We start from the raw sequence: 20,796 nt of genomic DNA, 5'->3' as shown, positions 1-20,796 counted from the left end.
TTTAGTGTGGTTTATAGTCATGCTCCTGATGTTGCTAGGGTGGTTGACTGTCATGTTGTGGCTAGGCTCTTTTGCTGTTGGATGGTACATTCTTAGCTGGCTTATGCGGGATCTATGTTCTAGTGAAAAGAGTGTTGCTTGGAGTTCTAGTCTCTCCCAGATCCCTAATTATTTTGTTTGTTCGATTTAGAGCAGCAGGTGCCCTTTATGGACAACATCAACGAGGAACATGCTGGACCACACGCCCATGCTCTTGAGCTAGACGAGGACATCATCGTGTCGTACCTCAATCTCGAGGTGACGATGATGCCGACTCACCGCACAAGGTTGCTCTCTGCTGTGCCCTACCACCTAAGATGTTTTTTTTAGTTATTGCTGCTCTGGCTCTAGCATAGTTTCTAGACACTCGCACCGTGCTCCTGTTCACAGTGGACTAGTTTCTAGCTCTAGCCTAGTTGCTACTGTTAATCGACATAGTCTCCAATGTTCCTCGTCGGTTTTAATTATTTCGGTTAACAATTCACTCACTTATTGAGTGCACATTGAACCTGCTATGTTATGTACTGATGGTCATCCATTCAATCAAATATTAACTTGTGAATACAATGTGCAGTTATGCATAGAGCTGCCGGCACATCTCTTACTTTTGGTTAATAGTCCACTCACTCACTCAGTGCACTTGGAACCTGCTATGTCATGTATTGATGGTCTTTCATTCTCTTAATTATTAACTTGTAAATAAGCTGAACCACCATTTTATATCTTGTCCTTTTTGCTGCTTACTGTTAAGTTGTGTGTACATGAGCTGCTGTAGGATAGATACTACATTGTTCTGCTCCTCTGTACCATTGTTGCAGCCAGCATGCTGACCCTTTGTTTGTTGAAAAAACTGTATGTTTGCTGTAGTGGTTGATGAACAACTTTGCCAAGCACTAGGCCAACCTGAGTGTGGGCCCCATCACATCCAAGATGATGGACGGGACCGGTGTTGGTTTTTTGTGATTTTGCTTGCCTAGCCGCAACCATGGACGTGGTGATGCCTGGCCTCGGCTACAACTGCACAGGTGAGCTTCTTTGCACATGGTTCTAAAATTTAGAGGGAGCTATCTTTTAGATGAAATCACCATTCCATATTTGCCCTATTTGCTGCTTGAAATCGTTAAGTTGTGTATTGAGCTGCTGTAGGATGCATTATCGTGTGCTATACTTTCTCTGTATGAAGCCACTTGACCCTGTTCTGTTGGTAAAAAAACTGTTTGATGCAGTGATTGAAGATCAACCCTGCCAAGTTGTTGAAATAAGCACTCCATGGATGGAATCCTGCAGTTGATCCATCCATCTCGAAGAGGAAGAAGCAGAAGAATAAAAGAAGATGGTGATCTATATGAGTTGATGGGTTCGTCGGAGGAGGAGAAGGACCTCTTCTCTTCACCAACACAAAGAGCAACCACACCCCAGCGCTCAAGCACATGTACCCCCCGATTCACCCCCCAGCAAATCTTGATCTATCTTATTGTTACCCTGGGACTAGGAGGTGCATACATATTAACATATATCATTCGAAATTAGGATGACCATAAATCTGTAGTTATGGGGTTGAACGATGCATTGCTGTGAATATCAATGGTCTTCTTTTTAGATTTGTGTGTTCTGGTTTGACCATGATTGTGATGATAAACACTTTAAGCAAACATTCCAGTTCTGCTTCTGAAAATTGATGACTGAAACAACTATTGTGTAAAGTCTGAGCCATTGCATTTTTGAGAAGTTGTGTTAGCCTGATAGAAAATCTGAGCCATTTCATAACTGATTTAGCTGTTAAACATATTTGAGACTATACCTTGGTCTCTTCCTTATGTTTTGATCTGGTTCTGGTTTCTTTGTGCTTCTTGACTTGTTGCGCTTTCAAGATTCCTGCTCGTGTTTGCTTTTTAGACCAGAGAACTTAGTATTACCCTGCTTTTTTGATCTAATGAATATAAGCATGATTGTTTGCGCCTCAAGTGCAGACACAGGGACCTCCCCGTTGTTGTATTTGGTGGATTCGGTTCGTGCAAGCAAGCACACCGAGGTTGGCTGGCCCGCACTCCATTTCAGGGGGTGTTCTGTGTACCACCGGAGGAATGAGCTCGCCAGCTGCGTCGACATCATCGACGCCGACGGCCAGCCCCACGTCATATTCATGTGCGTCTGAGCGGGCCGCTATGGGAGGATGACCCCACTCATCGTCAACAGGCACCACGGCAGCTACGTCGAGGCCCTCCAGATTGTCATTATGCTGCCCGAGAACCCCTGGTGAGAACTCTCCATGTCACAACTTCCCAGTGAGGTGTTAAGAAGTGAACCAGTTGTCTTGATTGAATTTGTGATGCACAATGCATAGATTGTGGAATGTGGTGTACTCCCTCTATAAAGAAATATAAGAGCGTTATCACTACTTTAGTGATCACTCTTATATTTCTTTAGAGAGGAAGTAGATACTATTTGCTACATGGCCAATTATCTCCTAATGGTGTTAAGAAGTGACCATATATTCATGTATAAGAAAATTTTACTTTGATGCTAGCTATTTCTAGATATCGCTGTTCTATTTCTAGATATTTGTACAATTCACTCGCTGTCGCAGTGGACTAGTTGCTAGTTCTTCTTCTTTTCAAGAAGACGCAAAAGCATCTTTGCATTTCATTGCATTGGAAAGACGAGAGAGAGAGTGCATGCCTCCTAGGAGGTTATAGTTACAGAATCCCAACGCCCGATCAGTGGACATCCCAGGAGGCTAGTTACTACTGTTTGTCGACATAGTCTCGCACTCTTGTTGTTCACCAAATGGTCGATGCTCCACTAGTGTCTGCAATCATACCTGAAGATGGTTTCTCAGGATGAGAATCTGAGAGATCTGTTTGTTTGGCAGATATCGGGAGTTCCAACATCTGGTGGAAATGCCTTAACGAGTTGATTGCCACTGATGAAACTTTTTATTATTATTTTGCGGATGGTGAAACATCCTCTTCAAGAACTATGGTAAATTGTTTTTATGTCATGAACCCTTTCCTGTGAAGATTCAAAAAGATAAAAAAAATCACATTCAAAGTGGAATAAAAGAACCTAGGGTGATGAGTTTTTATCCTTGGTCATATAAGAATTACTTTATTTGTAACCTAGAGTAGTTAGTAATTTCGCTGGAATCAAATGCACATTCTACCATTGTATGGCTTTATTTCGTCATGGCACATACATGTAGGTATTTGGTAAAATGTACTCCCTCGTCCCTTATACTCCCTCCGTCCCAAAATAAGTGACGTGATTTTAGTACAAATTTGAACTAAAATCATGTCACTTTATAATATTGTCACCCTTTGTTGTGCCCTGTAGCTTTCATAGCCTTTTGACTATAAACTACATGCAGCTAGTAGTAGTTGTGTATACTTTGTTGGCATAAATTGATGACAGTCTTGTGGCTGACTTCTTGCAACATAAAGACTGGTCCCAAATCCAAAGTTCATCTGTTGACTTTGAGCAATCTTTTGCAACACAATCTTTGATGAAGTTTTTTCTTTTGAACAAATTATTATTTTTTATACTCCGTACATCATGCTACTGATGTTGCGATAGCTGCTCTTCCTGCCACACCACACAAAGATTTATTTTTTTACCAGTTCGTAGGTCAATGAATTACCTCAGTGGTAATGCTTATGTTAGCTTAAGCATAGTTAGTTTGTTGTTGTTAATGGCAATGCTATTCGTACATAGCACTTGACAACATGTTGGTTGAGAATTGCTGTACATGTTAGGATTCATGCTAGACTATTCTCGTGGATGACAATCTCCTAGATTATTTAGATATATGGCTTTAGTGTGGTTTATAGTCATGCTCCTGATGTTGACGAGGACATCATTGGGTCGTACCTCAACCTCGAGGCGATGATGACGCCGACTCACCGCACCAGGTGGCTCTCTGCTCAAGTAGCGGAGCTACAATACGAAAGATGGGCAGGCCAGTTCAAAGGAAATCCACTATTGTTTTCTTTCACAGCATAGTCTACTCACAATCCTCCGCCGTATACTCTATGGGCTGGGTGGGCCATGGCCTATTTTTGTAACATGTAGCTCCGCCAGTGCTCTGCTCTGCCCTGCCATGAGGATGTTTTTTTTCAAGTTATTGCTGCTCTGCGACTAGCATAGTTTCTAGACACTCGCACCGTGCTCCTGTTCACTGTGGACTAGTTTCTAGCTTTAGCCTAGTTGCTACTGTTAATCGACATAGTCTCCAATGTTCCTCGTTGGTTTAAACTTTTCGGTTAACAATTCACTCGCTCACTCAGTGCACTCGAAACCTCGTCCATTCTCTCAATTACTAACTTGTAAATACAATGTGCAGTTCTGAAGAGAGCAGCCTGCACATCTCTTTCTTTTTGTTAATAATTCACTCACTTAGTCAGTGCACTCGGAACCTCCTATGTTATGTACTGATGATCCTTCATTCTCTCAATTATTAACTTGTAAATACATGAAGGTGTTAGACTGAACCACCATTTTATATCTTGCCTTTTTGCTGCTTATTGTTAAGGTGTGTGTAGATGAGCTGTTGTAGCATAGATACTACATTGTTCTCCTCCTCTACATTCCCTTATTGCAGCCAATTGCTGACCCTCTGTTTGTCTGAAAAAAAACTGTAGCAGGGATCGATGAGCAACTTTGCCTAGCACTAGGCCAACCTGTGTGGGACCTATCATATCCAAGATGATGGATGGGACAGGTGGTTTTTGTGATTTTGCTCGCCAAGCCGCAACCATGGAAGTAGTGATGTCTGGCCTCGGCTACAACTGCGTAGGTTAGCTTCTTTGCACATGGTTCAAGTATTTAGAGAGAGCTATCTTTTATGCGAGATCCACCATTTCTATGTGCTGTCCTATTTGTGGCTTGAACCGTTAAGTCTTGTGTAGTGATGCTTTAGGATACTTTCTCTGTATGCAGCCACTTGACCCTGTTTTCTTGGCAATAAAACTGTTTACTGCAGTGATCGAAGATCAACCCAGCCAAGTTGTCCAAATAAGCATGGATGGTGTCCTGCAGAGTATCCGTCCATCCATCTCTAAGAGGAATAAGCAGAATAATCAAAGAAGATGGCGATCTATATGAGCTGATGGGTTCATCGGAGGATGAGAAGAAGTGCCTCTTCTCTTCACCAACACAAAGAGCACTCAAGCACAGGTACCCCCAATTCATCCCCAGCAAATCTTAATCGGTCTTATGGTTACCCTGGGACTAGGAGGTGCATACAAATATCATTCGAAATTAGGATGAACATCCATCTGTAGTGATGGGATTGAAAGATGCATGGCCGCGGGATTCAGTGGACTTCCTTTAGATTTGTGTGTTCTGGTTTGACCATGGTTGTGACTACAAACATGCTAGTTCTGCTTCTGAAAATTCATGACTGAAAAAACTGTTGTGTAAAATCTGAGCCTTTGCATTTTGGGAAAAGTTGTTGAACATATTTGAGACTCTATACCTTCATCTCTTCCATATGTTTTGATCTGGTTCTGGTTTCTTTGTGCTTCTTGACTTGTTGCGCTTTCGATATCCTCCTCGTGTTTATGTTTTCGACCTGAGAATGTAGTATTACCCTGCTTCTTTGACCTCCTGAATATAACCATGATTCTTTGCGCCACAACTGCAGTCACGGAGACCTCCCCGTCGTTGTATTTGGTGGATTCAGTTCGTGCAAGCAAGCACACCGAGGATGGCTGGCTCGCACTCCATTTCAGGGGGATTTCGGTGTACCACCTGTGGAATGACCTTGCTAGCTGCGTCGACATCATCGACGGCCAGCCCCACGTCATCATCATGGCGTCTGAGTGGGCCGCTATGGCTGGCTGACCCCACTCATCGTCAACCGGCACCACGGCAGCTGCGGAGAGAACCTCCTAATTGTTATTAGGCTATCCGAGAACCCGTGGTGAGAGCTTCTCTCCATGTCACAACTAACCAGTGAGGTATTAAGAAGTGAACCCATCGTCTTGATTGAATTTGTAATGCACAATGCACAGGTTGTGGTTTAGATACTATTTGCTACAGGCCAGTGATCTCCTAATGGTGTTAACAAGTGACCATATATTCATGTATAGGAAAATTTTACTTTGATGCTAGTTGTTTCTTGATAACGCTGTACTATTTCAGGATATTTGTACAATCCACTCGCTGTTCAGTGGACTAGTTGCTAGTTTTAGCCTAGTTACTACTGTTTGTCGACAATAGTATCACACTCTTGTTGTTCACCAAATGGTCGCTGCTGCATTAGTGTCGGTGATGCGATGTGTTTTCATGGACTAATTGCATAGTCTGTATTGATTGCATATATATTTGACTAGGAGTAGATAGATAGACCCAAGATTTGAGGTCTTCATTGCCCAGGAGCAGCCAGACCCAATATACTATACGTAGTCTTCCCGTTCTAGGAATTAATCCTCCTGTGAAGTTTCTGATGACATAATTACTTTCATGCATGCTAGACTTTTATGTCTTAAATTTCTGTTGCCAAGACCTGGTAGTATCAGTCAATAGTTGGTCACCCATTGCTCTGGTTTCTGAATCTATGCATTGCATTTTGCTGCGCAGGACTTGCGAGAGGAACTGAAGAAAAAGGAAAAAAGCCATGTTAAGTTTTCCGTTTGCTGGGTGTCGGCCGAATGGCTGACTCGACGTATCAAGAGGCAAGATGAACCCTGAAGCCAGTGGATGAACCAAGAGATCCAGGTTGAAGCGTGTGGGTGGTGTGCGCACTGAATGGACCAAGATTCTCTGGAGGGAAATATACATGCTGGAATGCAAGAAGGCCCTGGCGAATCTCGAAGACAAGATATAGGCATTTTTGTGTTTATTTTTACTTTTCCGTTGGGTGTCTGTTGGTGGAATGGTCTAGGGGGTTTGTATTGTGCTCTGCAGAAACTTGGTATCTTTGGTCAATGTCAACAAGTAGCAGACAACATATTGGATTGGTTGAATGAATGTGTGCTTTTTCTGTTGGCTCAAATGCTTAATTCTCCATGAAAAGAATGATTGTCAGGTCGTTCATTCATTCAATTGAGTACATTAAAACTGGAGCTGGTGCATGAAAAATATATCTATGTATCTATCTATCTATCTAGTATGTTTGCATGTATGTACTTTGAGTATATATACATCACTATACCGGCAAGTGTGATGATTTTGGAAAAGCAACTGTGTTTTCAATTTACCACTAAAAACTGGAGGCGCCTTTTACTTGATGTTTGTATGATTTATTTGGATGTTGGAAGCCGCATTATACTAGCGTTCCAGTGTCTAGTCTTCCTTCCTGACGACTTTTTGTTTCATATAATAAGAAAGAAATGAAGAAGAAGTTACTATCTATGGGATCTGATACTAGTGTCGAAACTGTTTTTGTTGACGCCTTGCACATTGCATCAGCTTGGATTTGCCAAGATTATGTGTGTTCCCTATATTAATCATCTGAGAATTGCTACCTTGATTTGATGGTTCAGCTCGACCAAGTTGAGTGGTCGTTAGGTATTCTAATTTGGAGCACCGTGTTGAATCTTTGTTTTATATACAAAAAGTGATCCATTTGTTCTCTTCTCTAATCTAATTAGTGCAAGCATGACCGATCTGTTCTTCTTTTCAGTATCGGGAAGCAGATGCAAAAGAAAGATCGGACCTGCCCCTCCCTCAAATAACGCCAGGTAGTTTCCATCTTATCTACGTATTTCCTAGCTAGCTAATAACTCCAGTACTAGTACTTATCGTGTTTGTTAGGAAACACAACAAATCCTCCTTCAATTGTTGTTGTCGATCCGCCTCCTCCTCCCCGTTCCCATCTATTGGCTGCCGTGATCTTCACGCGGATCGCCCTCTGATCCAACGTCTCTCCGCGCTCATTGTTGGCCAACAGGTGCAAGATCTTCTCTATAAATATACATCTACAACCCTTTCTGATCTGTTGCTCGCGCCCCACAAGTCGCCCCTCCCTTGTCGCTACCACCTCCTATCTCCTCCTTTCTCACACAATGTCAAGAGATGCTCCGTCGGCGAGGCACTTCCTATGGCCACCAAGATCTTGCCTTGTCTCGCCACATGGGTTTTAGATCGAGCGGCACCAACATCTTGTCTCGCCGACTGGCCACGCCGTGTCTTGGATGCCTCGACCATGCTTGTTGTGGCTGCTGCCTAGCACTCTGTAAGATCGATCTAAACTTCCTTAAGGAAATCTTGGCATGGCACCACTCGATCTGATGAGTTTTCTTGTGAACCTTCTGATGGAAGAGATGCCGCTGGACGACAAGACGCTAGGCGATATATGGATCGAACGAAGGTTAGTGTAAAAATAATATATGCATCAGGATTTGTTCAGTGATTCCTTGCACCGGTAAAAGATGTTTTCCAATTGCCACATGTCTTAATCTTAGAGTTGTAAACAGTGATTGAATTATTCGTAGCTCAAAATTCAGAGGTAACGAGGGCCATCTGTCAGTATCTACAACCACAAACCAATTGATAAAATAATTAGTAAAGAAAGTAATTACATTGCTTTCTGGTAAACTATCAAATTATTTGATTCAACTAAGAGGTTATTTAGTGATAACTACCATGTCATTTTAAGAATTTGCAAGGTCCCTGCCAGTTTCTTTTTGCGAGTTCCCCTGATTTTGCAGCATAACTTTTTCTCTTTGTTATGATTTCGAACCTGTTTGTTCGTATCACCTAGTAATCTGTAGCAAAAATATCTTGTTCTGTAGACGATAGCAAAAACATGGCATATACTTTACTACTCTAGCATGTCTCCTGTGAAAGAACAAAGGAAATACATGCACTGTAGCTCCACTGTAGTAGCCATGCCTATAGACATTATAGCGTTAGTAGCGCCTCTGCAGTGCTACCGTAGCAGCACGATGTATTGTATGTACTAGTATTAAAGCGCGCATGAGAGAAATTCACCGCACCTCACGCCACTATAGGAAATTCTGCAGAGGGTTGGCTGGAAACTGCTTGCTTTGTTAGCAGAAATCAAAACTGCCTGCTAACTTGTGATAGCTTGCCACACCCATCAGATCATTCACACTGATGATCTATATGCAAGTACAACAACTATCCTACGAACATGTTCAACTAGTCAAAGTGATGATTTAATGAAGACTAGCACCAATGCGTGCCAATTCAGTCACCATTCTAGCTAGACAAAACATCATCTGAATACATATGGCTAGCTCTTTAGACTGGATTTATGCGACACCTAGCACAAATTCAAAATCGAATGGACTACTAACAAAGTGCCAATAATCCAGTCCCATGATGAACATAATTATCACAAATGAAGTTAACTGTGCAAACAGTGGCTCCAAAATTCATGGCGTTATGTTGCCGAAATTTCTAGTGGAAGTTCCCCCAACTTGTCGTAAGGAAACAAAAGCTTTATATTAGGGTGTTAATTGAAAAATGTTTGGTGTTGTTTGTAAGAGAACAAAAGCATTAGGGTGTTAATTGCAGAATGTTTGGTGCTGCAACATATTAGCAAGGCGTTGAGGGTGATGCGAAGCTTGGCTCAATGTAGACTGTACAGGAGGAGAAGTATATGCAAGTTCTGACTTCATCTTCGCTGCCAACAATACATGATTGGGCCAGAGAAGGAAGATGACAACAATGTGTCAGCATGTTCAATTTGTAAAACTCTTGGTTAATGACGCCAAAGTCAGCATGTTCAAGTTGCAGGATTATTGTTGGGGGCTCTGTGTGAGCTAGACACAGACATGTTGGTACATGACGTGCGTGGTTATCACAAGGGAAGTTTATTGTTTGAGGAGACATCACAAGTGAAGTTAACTGTGCAAAATCATGGCGTTATGCTGCCGAAATTTCTAGTGAAATTTCCCTCGACTTGTCAAAATTTTGTCCTTCTTTGTAAGGAAACAAAAGCTTTAGGGTGTTAGTTGCAAAATTTATGGAGCTATTTGTAAGGAAACAAAAACATAAGGGTGCTAATTGAAATGTTAATCAAGCATTCGGTATATACGTGGGTGGGTGATTCCGTTGGGCGTCTAATTAAGTGGCATGCGTAGCTGGTCCGGCCGGAATACATAGAAAGACTTTCTTCTACGTATGCATGCCTTTCGGATTGAATAAAATGGGCTCAATGTACGAACGCACAATGAGAATTGTCTTACCCCTCAGATCATGCGTAATGTGGAAGCCTATGTCGATCACTTGGTAGTCAAGACGGGGGTTAAATCTACACACTTGGAAGGTTTGGCTGGAACCTTCGTAGCCTACAAAAATGTGCACCAGTGACCTCCCTGCCCGTCTTCGGTCTCCCCCACCGGCTCTCCCCCCACCCTTGACGCCCTCCCCCCCTGGCGGCACCACACCCTCTTCCCCTCCCCCACCTTCTCTCTTTTCCCTTGGCCACCGCGCGCTGGCTCTCACACCAGTCCATTCGGTGGACCCTAGAAGCAGAGCAGGCCCTCCAGCAAATGAAAGTATATCTGACTTCACCGCCTGTCATAGTGGCTCCCGAACCCCGACAACCATTGCTCTTGTATATCTCTTCGACCCCCCATGTTGTGAGGGCGCCATTGGTGGTCAAGCAAGAGGAAAATGTTCCTCCTCCAGGTCCAAGAGGGACCTAGGAAACAGGATGTAGAAAAATGGTCTGTCCAACACTAGGGTGAAATTACTATTATTTACAAGAATATAATAGAAAATAATACCATACTAGCATAATTTTAGTCCTTGTCGTTGATAGTGGTAAGATGATCTGGCCAACCATGTGGTCGTTCCCATCCGCATACAGAACCATCATGCTAGTTTTGCTTAACAAGGGAGCCCAATGAAAAGAACATATCAAATGTTATCACTATTGAACACCATAGACAACACACCATGGAACACATGGCCAGGACCATCTTAGCATAGATTTAGTAAGATCCGGTTAACCTCTCACATGATATTTCCATGGAGGAATTTCATCAAGCAACACTGACTCCTGAGTCGGCTGCTCCATTGGTAACATTGTGAGGCACTATAGGCGGTGGAGGACGACACCTTGGCTAGTAACATCATGTCCACCACCTTCGGTAGCAATAACTGCAAGCCCAAGCATGTGAGCTGAGTGCCCCGGGCTAGTTACAATCTGCAAGTGTTTGCTCGACTATTTGCCATATTAATTGAGCGGCTGCACTAGAGCCATGGGTGCCTCCGGCCGCCAACGCTCAGTTTGCGTGAGTTGAGAAAAAGAAGGCGGCAGTGCCCAGCTGTGCAATTGAGCGAGAATTGTTGTTCGAGTTCCAAAGGTAGACTAACTCCGATCAGTCCATCTCTCTTATCACATGTGAGTATCCACAAAAGTTGTGTGGGCAAAACACCGCCCCTTATCCAAGAGCCAAAACTTCAGCAATGAATGGGTATAAGACTCCTCAAGCCCCGAGGAACGCCATATGAGACCGGGCTACACCTCCCGCTCCTACTTTCATGCAAACAAACTTTTCTGCATGAGTTGGACGTACAAGCCAAATTTTGAGATGGTGCATCCAATGAACATTTTTTTAATCAATTGGACGTACGAGCCAAGTTTTTTTTTGAGGGTAGGGGACGTATGAGCCAAGCTTTGAGATGGTGCGTCCAATGAACCTTTTTTCCTTTTCACAAAAAAACTCATGGACCGTCGATCGCGTTTTGACTTGGATCCAAAACAAATCCTATGTGAGTTGTTTTGGAACTCTTTTCCTTTCTTTTTTATGGTGATCCTCCTTTACCTTGGACCTATCCTCCTAAACAGGAGGCCACGGGACGCAACTCTGAGTGCACTACGGAACTGGCAGAATTCGAGATGCCATAGTGGAATAACAATAAAAAAGCTCCACATGTAAACAAGGCGTACCTTGCAATATTGAGGCAATCTGATTCGGATTCGAAGCCCATGTGATGTTGAGACATGTCCAACATGAAATGTATTGGGCAGTGGAAAATTTTATATTAATTAATGACAGAGTCATAAAGAAAACATACCAGATTGTTGCCATTGTTGTAACTTCTCATCTCTAACATATTGATGGTGTTTAGCATACTGGATAAAACAAGGCAAGCAAAATACTTATGTTGCATATCCTCTTTATATTTCAAAATATATATGAAGTGTTTAGGTGGGATGACGTCTTCAATAAGAATTGGTAATATTCACTTGATGTAGTAATGCACCCAACGATCTGATGAATCAATATGGTTCTAGTCAAATGAACTGATGGCATGAATACATTCTATCAAAATTTGTAATTCACTCATGGATCCTTACGGTAAGGGTTATTGTGCATATGAAATAAATCAACCTCAACTTGGCTTAGGTAGAAATGAGATGTCTGCATCAGTGACATGTAAGTCCAAATAGGGGAACGACTCTGCTAGAAGTGAATTGTTCCATTTACCAAGCCACAGAGATTCATATCCTATGTTTCCCAATCTACATGAACATATCCCCCTAAAAATAATAGTAAGAGTACACTATTCTCAAATCATATTCATCCTCTCAAATTTCTCCTTGCGCACATAAACGCATGCCCAAGCTGTAGAGAACAAATATGAGTAAACATAGTTTAAGTGTGTGTCACTGATTAATCGAGGCAACCCGGAAAAACCATCATCCATATGAAATATCTTCTCATGCATATTAGTGCTTGCTAGTCAAATAACTGATATAATCAGGTTTTAATTGGAATAGATCTAGATAAACAATATTTATAAATAATGTGTTATTATATTTCACATTAGGATATCCATTACTAAATTATTCATGGGAGTCCTTTTAGTTTGTACGGTGATAAACATGAAGTAATGATACCGCGTCGAGTGACAACCAGTTTCATGTGATGCATAATATTGGAGTAAGATTCTATAAATTTCTTTGATTGATTATTGAATGTGCATATATATGTGATTATTTATTCCTGGCCATGTCCCTTTCTTTTATGTAGCTAGTCTTCTGCTATTAATATATGCATCCGGACCAAAAATTAAGATCTTATTGTATATCATAATCAATTGAAGTCATTAAGTCAAACATGGGAATATTTCACCTTTCTTCCATGAAGGTGAGAATAAAATATGACAATCGTGAGAGTACCCCCACCCCAACCCCCACCCAACATGAGGCCACCGCCTCGGCGTGCACAGACCATCCACCCAACTAGGGCCAATTGAGGCCTCGCTGCCACCCACACCAGTAGCAACATAGGCTCTTCTGGTGGATGCCCTGTAGCCGACAAGAAGAAGAGGGTTGGAGGAGCGTGCCACAATGACAAAATCCTAATCGCCCTTGAATGGCCTACAGAGAGTGATGCGAGGGCGAATCGTAGGATGGAACTATAAATTTCTTCTCTATGCTATGGTTGATCTTGCACCATATCCTCATCTCGGTGATATCTAGTCAAGAAGGTAGAAAGGATTTTGTAGCTTCAAACAAGGTAAAAAAAATCTTGGATGAACGTAGCGTGAGGATTTGTAGAGATTAATTTGAAGAGGTCATTGGCATACTTAGGAGGTTGGCCTTGGCCACGTAGTACATTCCAAGAGCAGAAAATAAAACTAGTTTTGTGAGAGAGAAAATTTGTGTGCACCAGGATAGGATAGGATTGCTAACTCAATGATATGAGGTCACTAGACGACCGATTGCGTAAGGATGGACGATCCAAAGGATACATGTACCTAACATAGCGAGGCAGGGGGCGTTAAATATCTGACGTTCCATTGGCATGGTTTACTGGCTGTTTCTTAGGTAATAAGTTCTTGTGTTGTCGGATGTGATGTTGGACCTAATATTTGTATGGTCCAAAGGACGATATTTGTGTGAATAAGAACGACTTAACAGGTAAGATTATGATTCCCCTAAGAAAGGAAAGATTCTGATTCACGGAAAAACATGAAGGAATTTGCATATATATAGCAGTGTGACCCGTGTATTTGCGCAGCTATACTTGATATATATTATTCGTTGTTGCATTCATCTAGGATAATATGAACAACATTTACATCTCGGGACAATAAAATTAGATTTTGGCGCAAATTCAATTCCTTTTTGTATGAAGTTGTTGGCAAGTACAATGGTGTGTGATGGTGAAGGACGAAAAGGGTCATGGTATGTGTCCCATAATGCAAAAAAAATATTATCTCTCATACTATTTTTCAGCTTTCGCTATTCCAGTCCTTCTCATCCCTTGATTCTATCCACAAAGATTTTTTGGAATTTTAGAGAAAATGTAAATATTTATTTCTTATACTTGATTTTTTTATTTGCCCATATTTCTATGAATACCATATCATACCTGATCCATATGCTCGATGTCTTCTCGTAATACTCCAATTCTATCTCGCTTTCGAATGTAAATCAATGTAACTATCATTGAGTGTTGCCGAGATTTGTGAAATGTTCTCTCACTCACCCTCGTCATAACTTGTTATTCTCTGTCGTGCGAATGTCATTGTTTTCTCTGGCAGTAGTTTGTCTAGAGAATGTTATCCTATTTAATTTTTCTGCATTAGTCAATAATATGCAACAAAAATTACAGGAGATATATTGTAGCCAGAATGTGCAGCTTGATAAAACACAATCAGAATTATTAAAAAATCAATATATCAAATTTTATATATATGAATGAATCATTTTTTTTATCCACATCATAAAAGATTTATCTAGGATGTATTTTACAAAAGATTAAAAAACTCGTATTCTCGACCGACATGATAAAACTGCATATATAATTATTATCACAAACTGACAAATTTCTTGGATTTTGGTGTTTATGATTGGTTGGCGATCTTTGCATCTGTCCCTCTGACATTTTTGTTGATTTTTGTGGCTGTTTCACTATGTAGTTTGCGAATGTTTTTTCTATAGCATTTTTTCCTTGGGTAATGTTGCCTTCCTATTACTGCTGGCCTTGCGGAGTTTCTATAGACCTCATGCAAATTTATGTACTCCCTCAGTTTCTTTTTACTCTGAATATGAGCTTGTCTCAAGACAAACTCTTCAACGTTTGACTAACTTTTATACGAAAAAATAAATACAAAATTGACATCATTAGATCCATTGTGGAATAAATTTGTCATATTATATTTATTTGGTATTGTAGATCTTGATATTTTTCCTATAAATATATTCAAGCTTTACAAAATTTGGCTTTGGATAAATATAATAAATGGAGTAAAAACAACCGAGGGAGAACATATATGCCTAAGCAAAAGTATTTCCCTTTTTTACCGGTAGGCCTTTCCTTGTCTATATGTGCCACATAGATGCAAACCCAAATGGCTAATTTCTCGATGCCTATGTATGCGAACCTTTTTGTGTGTGACCGTTGCTCACTGATTAAAGTCATGAATACTTTTGTTTATCTTTTAATCTCAACCTTTATATTAGAATCAAGAGATCGTGTATTTTTAAGATACGTCGATTTTGATTATATCTTATTAAGAATTAGTGACATATATTCCTGTTGATATTTAGATTTATGCATCAGTTCTTGTGTTTTTATTTATAAACATTTAACGGTGCGTAGTTTGTAATCATTGCATGCTGACACCTCAGTCTATCTTTTTTTTTGAAGGCCCGTACTTTTATTTGTATTTCAAATATCTCCATTTATTTGTATGTTCACAGCCTTTTTTGTTTCTCATACTCATGATCCTAATCTATCGGGCAAAATATTTTTGCCTAATAGACGAGACATGTCTATTGAAGTATATAGTACTTCTAGTTGACTTTCATACGTGCAAGTATCGCTGGCCTGTATAATTTTTTAGGCGTGCTGCACTTTAGCTTTCTTGGACGTTTGGGCGTCTTGGTTCATGGCCCGATGCCAAGATGAGTGTGTTTTATTTGCTGCCATGCTACAGGCGAGAGTCCCTTATTTTAGTAATAGTATACACAGTAATTAATAGATAGATGTATCCAGCACAGATCGACCTTTGTATTTCATTCATATCGGTGCAATACAGATTACAACCCATTAATGCATGATAAGGAAAGGAAATGACCAAATAAAAATGTTGACGAAATATTTAATTTCGTCCAGATCCAGGGTAGATGCAGAGCATGTACCAAAGATTGACGCTACGACTTCATTTCAAATCAAAAAAAAAAAGATTAACGCGAAGACTTAAGTAGAAGATGCATATGTAAACTAGGCATACGAAACTAGTGTCCATATGCACTGGACTCGGGCTCTCAGTACGGGAAGCCGGCGTTGGGTTGATGGAGCCCCTGCTGCACCGTCTCCATCCCGGCAGTGAACTCCGGACGCGGCAGCATCACATCAAGCCATTGATCTATCTCCTTGTCTAGCCCTGCGTCGAACCCCGGCGGCTTAGGCATCGTCATCTGCATCTGCTCCGTATCCATCCCGGCGGCCAACCCCGGCGGCGGAGGCATCTCCTGCACATCCATCCCGGCGGCGACCACCTGAGACGGAGGCAGCGGCGCCATCACCATCTGCTGCATATCCATCCCGGCCTCGAAACCCTGCTCCTGTGGCGGAGGCACCAGAAACTGGAACTCCATCCCGTCGTTGGCGGTGCCGCTGCTGCTACCGAACTCCAAGGAGATCTGGGGCGGCGGCGGCGGCGGGGCCACCTCCGCCATGCGGCTCATGTGGGCGTGCATCGCCTCGAGCAGAACCTGGTTGGCGCGATCGGAGACGGCGTCCTTCATCTGCATCAGCGCGGCGAAGAAGGCCGCCATGTCCTCGTCTCCCATGTCGCGCGCCTTGGGGTCGAACCAAGCCGCTATCTGGTCCCCCGCAGAGCGCTCTTTCGCCATGGCCTTGTCCGTGCGCTTGGTCCGCTTCTTCAACTCGACCAGCTCCGTGCGCAGCTCGTCGAACTCCTGCTGCAGCTTCTCGAGCTTCTCGTCTTCGCCGGCAGCGCCCTCCCCGGCCAGCAAGCGGTGGTCGGCAGCGCCCTCCTCCCTCGCGCCAGCCCCCGCAGCCTCCCCCGCCAGGAAGCGTTTCACGACGGAGTCGACGGAGGGGTGGCCGAAGGAGAAGGCCCTGCCGCGGGGAGAGAAGGCGAACCGTGGCCTTGCTGAAGAACCCCTGGCGGCGCTTGGAGTAGCAGACGAACCGGGCATCCTCCTGCTCGATCCGGCGGATGACGATCTTCTTCCGGCCGCTGCCACCTCTCCGGTTGGGCGCCGCCATTGCTCGCTTGCTCGGTGGCTAGCCTCAGAGAAAGGGAGGAAGAGGAGTGGCTGTGGGTGTGGCTTTGGTGTGGCTACGTCTCGGGGTCGGGGGGGTTTATATAGCAAGCGTCCGGAGAGGAATCCCTTCTTCGCTGGGCTACGTACATTAAAACTTCGTGATTGGCAATGAGATACGATTGGGTATACATTAAACTCACGCGTCAAAGGATAACTACGTACACCCTATTATTTACTCCCTCTGTTCCAAAATAGATGACCCAACTTTATACTAACCTTAGTACAAAGTTGAGTCATCTATTTTGGAACGGAGAGAGTATTTAGAAACTATTCCTTCGCACCCCCAAAAGAAAGCGTTCCTTTTTTTTCTTTTGTATGCGCTTAGCTGAATCAGTTGCACCGGGTGGTTTCCGCAGGAGGGCACGAAGCTTGGATACAGCTCTCAACCGGACGTAACGACGCGGGTCAAGGGAGGGAGGGAACCTGAGTCACTCGCATCTCCTGGCTCCTGCTGCTCTGGGAAAAAAAAAACAGAAAACAGGCAAGTTGACTCGGACCCTCTATGGGCGACGAGTGCATGCCGGCACCCTTGACAGCGTCTTCCTTGACCATGAGCTCCAACATCCGGCCCCGCCCCACGCTCATCACGACCTCGATCGAGGCACATGGAGGTCGGGTCGGTCCTGCACGGCGCGCGCCATGACCATCCAGCGACCTTGCACGACAACAAATCACAGTAAACCATGCGACATACGGCGTCCTCCAAGCCCGACAGTTCGGTCCACCAACAAATCGGTTCGGTTCGGTTATAACCCAAGTCACATGATGCTTTTGGGGGAGGAAGAAATCGAGAGTCACAGGCTTGGGCAAGTAAAGTAAATACGAGCTGATGACCAAATCAACCGTAAGATGCGTACCGCACAATGCTTCTGGCCGGAGGAATTAATGGTAAGAGGAAATGACAGACGCGTATTTGCACATGTATTGTATTACGGATTTTGAATTTGCTAACCACATGCCCCATGCGGTTTTTGCATGTATAGTTTTTATTTGCATATACATATGTCATATGGATGTACCTCCTCTGACGTGACTTGTTTGTACCAAATATAGTCGTATGTAATTTTTGAATCTTTTAAATCTCAGCCATTAAAAATTCTGATAAACGGTGTCAAAATTGTAGATTATGTGAGTGCATGTGATGGCTCGTTTGTCCCTTATTTTAGTAATAGTATACAGAGTAATTAATAGATAGATGTATCCAGCACAGATCGACCTTTGTATTTCATTCATATCGGTGCAATACAGATTACAACCCATTAATGCATGATAAGGAAAGGAAATGGCCAAATAAAAATGTTGATGAAATATTTAATTTCGTCCAGATCCAGGGTAGATGCACAGCATGTACCAAAGATTGACGCGACGACTTCATTTCAAACAAAACAAAAAATTAACGCGAAGACTTAAGTAGAAGATGCATATGTAATCTAGGCATACGGAAACGGCGTTCAGTTGATGGAGCCCCTGCTGCACCGTCTCCATCCCGGCAGTGAACTCCGGACGCGGCAGCATCACATCAAGCCATTGATCTATCTCCTTGTCTAGCCCTGCGTCGAACCCCGGCGGCTTAGGCATCGTCATCTGCATCTGCTCCAGATCCATCCCGGCGGCCAACCCCGGCGACGGAGGCATCTCCTGCACATCCATCCCGGCGGCGACCACGTGAGACGGAGGGGGCGGCGGCATCACCATCTGCTGCATATCCATCCCGGCCTCGAACCCCTGCTCCTGTGGCGGAGGCACCAGAAACTGGAACACCATCCCGTCGTTGGCGGTGCCGCTGCTGCTACCGTACTCAAAGGTGCTGCCACCGAAGATCCGGGGCGGCGGCGGCGGGGGGGCCACCTCCGCCATGCGGCTCATGTGGGCGTGCATCGCCTCGAGGAGAACCTGGTTGGCGCGATCGAAGACGGCGTCCTTCATCTGCATCAGCGCGGCGAAGAAGGCCGCCATGTCCTCGTCTCCCATGTCGCGCACCTTGGGGTCAAACCAAGCCGCTATCTGGTCCCCCGCAGAGCGCTCTTTCACCATGGCCTTGTCCGTGCGCTTGGTCCGCTTCTTCAACTCGACCAGCTCCGTGCGCATCTCGTCGAACTCCTGCTGCAGCTTCTCGAGCTTCTCGTCTTCGCCGGCAGCGCCCTCCCCGGCCAGCAAGCGGTGGTCGGCAGCGCCCTCCTCCCTCGCGCCAGCCCCCGCAGCCTCCCCCGCCAGGAAGCGTTCCACGACGGAGTCGACGGAGGGGTGGCCGAAGGAGAAGGCCCTGCCGCGGGGAGAGAAGGCGAGGGCCGCGGTAAGAAATTAGATGAAATGTAATAACTATTTTATTTTTAGTGTTGGCATTACTGCATTGTGTCATTTTGCTTAGTTTACACAGATCGTCCCATGCAATATGAGGTTGAAATTCAACAAGCTGACAGGAGACACTGTGACATTTGAGGCTCCTGGGGGGCCGTACACTATGGAGGTCGAGAAAGGACGCAATATGTCGCAGATTGGAGGAGATGGATGGGCCCGTTTCGTCGCTCGCATGCATCTTACTGGTGGTGAGTTGATCAGCTTCAACTTCCGAGCAGAAAGACCCAAGCTAGCTGTCATTTATCTCAACCTGGTGGAAGATGATGAAGATGACGAAGATGATGAAGATGATGAAGATAATGAGGACCCACTCGATGAAGATGATGAGGACCCACTTCATGAAGCCATCGTAGCTCAAAGAACAAGGCTGAGTGAGGAGGAGGTGTCCAACCTGTGGGACATAATTCCGCCACGTGCTGACTTTGTCGGGGTGCCATTCGTGACCCGCTTGACAAATACCATGGTTGATCGACATGATATGGTATGTTATACTTACAAATGTAAATTAATAGTGTGAATTACTTAGTGTACAGTCCAATGATATGGTATATGTTGTGTGGAATCTAGTCGATGATATATATGTTTTAGTGTAGAGTTCGATCAGATGCTTATTAATTGATATGTTTTTCTTATTCAGAAATTGGCAAAGAGCATATCTGTGAGTTATGGTATCGAGCCTGATGAAGAAGGCTCAGCTGGACTACGCCTTACTGCAAGGGGCTCCGTCACAACCTGTACTTACCGCGTGGACACGGACGGTCGCACACACTTAAGCTCGGTTGGGTGGAAGAAATTCCTCGATGGCAAGAATCTTCGTGTTGGACAGGCCATCCTAATTACTATCAGGAACACCAACCGCCCAGGCTTGAGGATGATGATTGTCTTCGATATCATCTAGAACTACATATGTGTGTGTGGCTATATCATCTAGAACTACATATGTGTGTGTGGCTATATCATCTAGAACTACATATCATGATCGTCGTCGATATCATCTAGAACTACATATGATGATGGCCGTTGATATGACCATGTACTGCTTGAGGATGCATGTTGGCTATGCATGAAATTGTTATCCTAGTACTCCCTTCGTTCCAAATTACTCGTCGTGGTTTGAACTAAAACCACGACGAGTAATTTGAAACGAAGGGAGTACTACCGTACCT

At 43.7% G+C, this 20,796-nt stretch overlaps 1 protein-coding gene, 1 long non-coding RNA gene, 1 other non-coding gene and 2 pseudogenes across 7 annotated transcripts; 3 read left to right on the top strand and 2 right to left on the bottom strand.

Annotated features, from left to right (window-relative positions):
• The first annotated feature begins 193 nt into the window (after nt 1-193).
• On the top strand, nt 194-7,078 carry LOC123072886 (uncharacterized). 5 transcript variants are annotated; one of them, XR_006435464.1, is made up of 9 exons: nt 194-326; nt 907-1,064; nt 1,266-1,471; nt 2,010-2,295; nt 2,912-3,021; nt 4,677-4,831; nt 5,018-5,211; nt 5,681-5,959; nt 6,619-7,078. It is a non-coding gene; the product is annotated as an uncharacterized lncRNA (long non-coding RNA). The 5 variants fall into 5 exon arrangements; XR_006435465.1 differs by having other exon boundaries at nt 5,681-5,996; XR_006435468.1 differs by having other exon boundaries at nt 2,005-2,295.
• Nucleotides 1,660-1,755, top strand: LOC123073036 (small nucleolar RNA Z223). The gene has a single exon (XR_006435562.1). It is a non-coding gene; the product is annotated as a small nucleolar RNA Z223 (small nucleolar RNA).
• On the top strand, nt 5,389-5,471 carry LOC123073039 (uncharacterized; annotated as a pseudogene).
• Nucleotides 7,079-16,153: 9,075 nt separating the features above from the next.
• On the bottom strand, nt 16,154-17,268 carry LOC123067065 (agamous-like MADS-box protein AGL28; annotated as a pseudogene).
• A 409-nt stretch (nt 17,269-17,677) lies between these two features.
• Nucleotides 17,678-19,570, bottom strand: LOC123068123 (uncharacterized; the record flags this gene model as incomplete). Its single annotated transcript, XM_044490606.1, has 3 exons — nt 17,678-17,728; nt 18,713-19,003; nt 19,187-19,570. Coding segments are annotated over 3 exons (726 nt in total), but the record flags the coding sequence as incomplete, so codon positions are not given.
• Nucleotides 19,571-20,796: the final 1,226 nt, after the last annotated feature.

This window comes from Triticum aestivum, chromosome 3B, assembly GCF_018294505.1.
Source record: "Triticum aestivum cultivar Chinese Spring chromosome 3B, IWGSC CS RefSeq v2.1, whole genome shotgun sequence".
NCBI lineage: Eukaryota > Viridiplantae > Streptophyta > Magnoliopsida > Poales > Poaceae > Triticum > Triticum aestivum.
The sequence above is the reverse complement of the archived record's forward strand: the minus strand, read 5'-3'. Positions and strand labels throughout refer to the sequence as shown.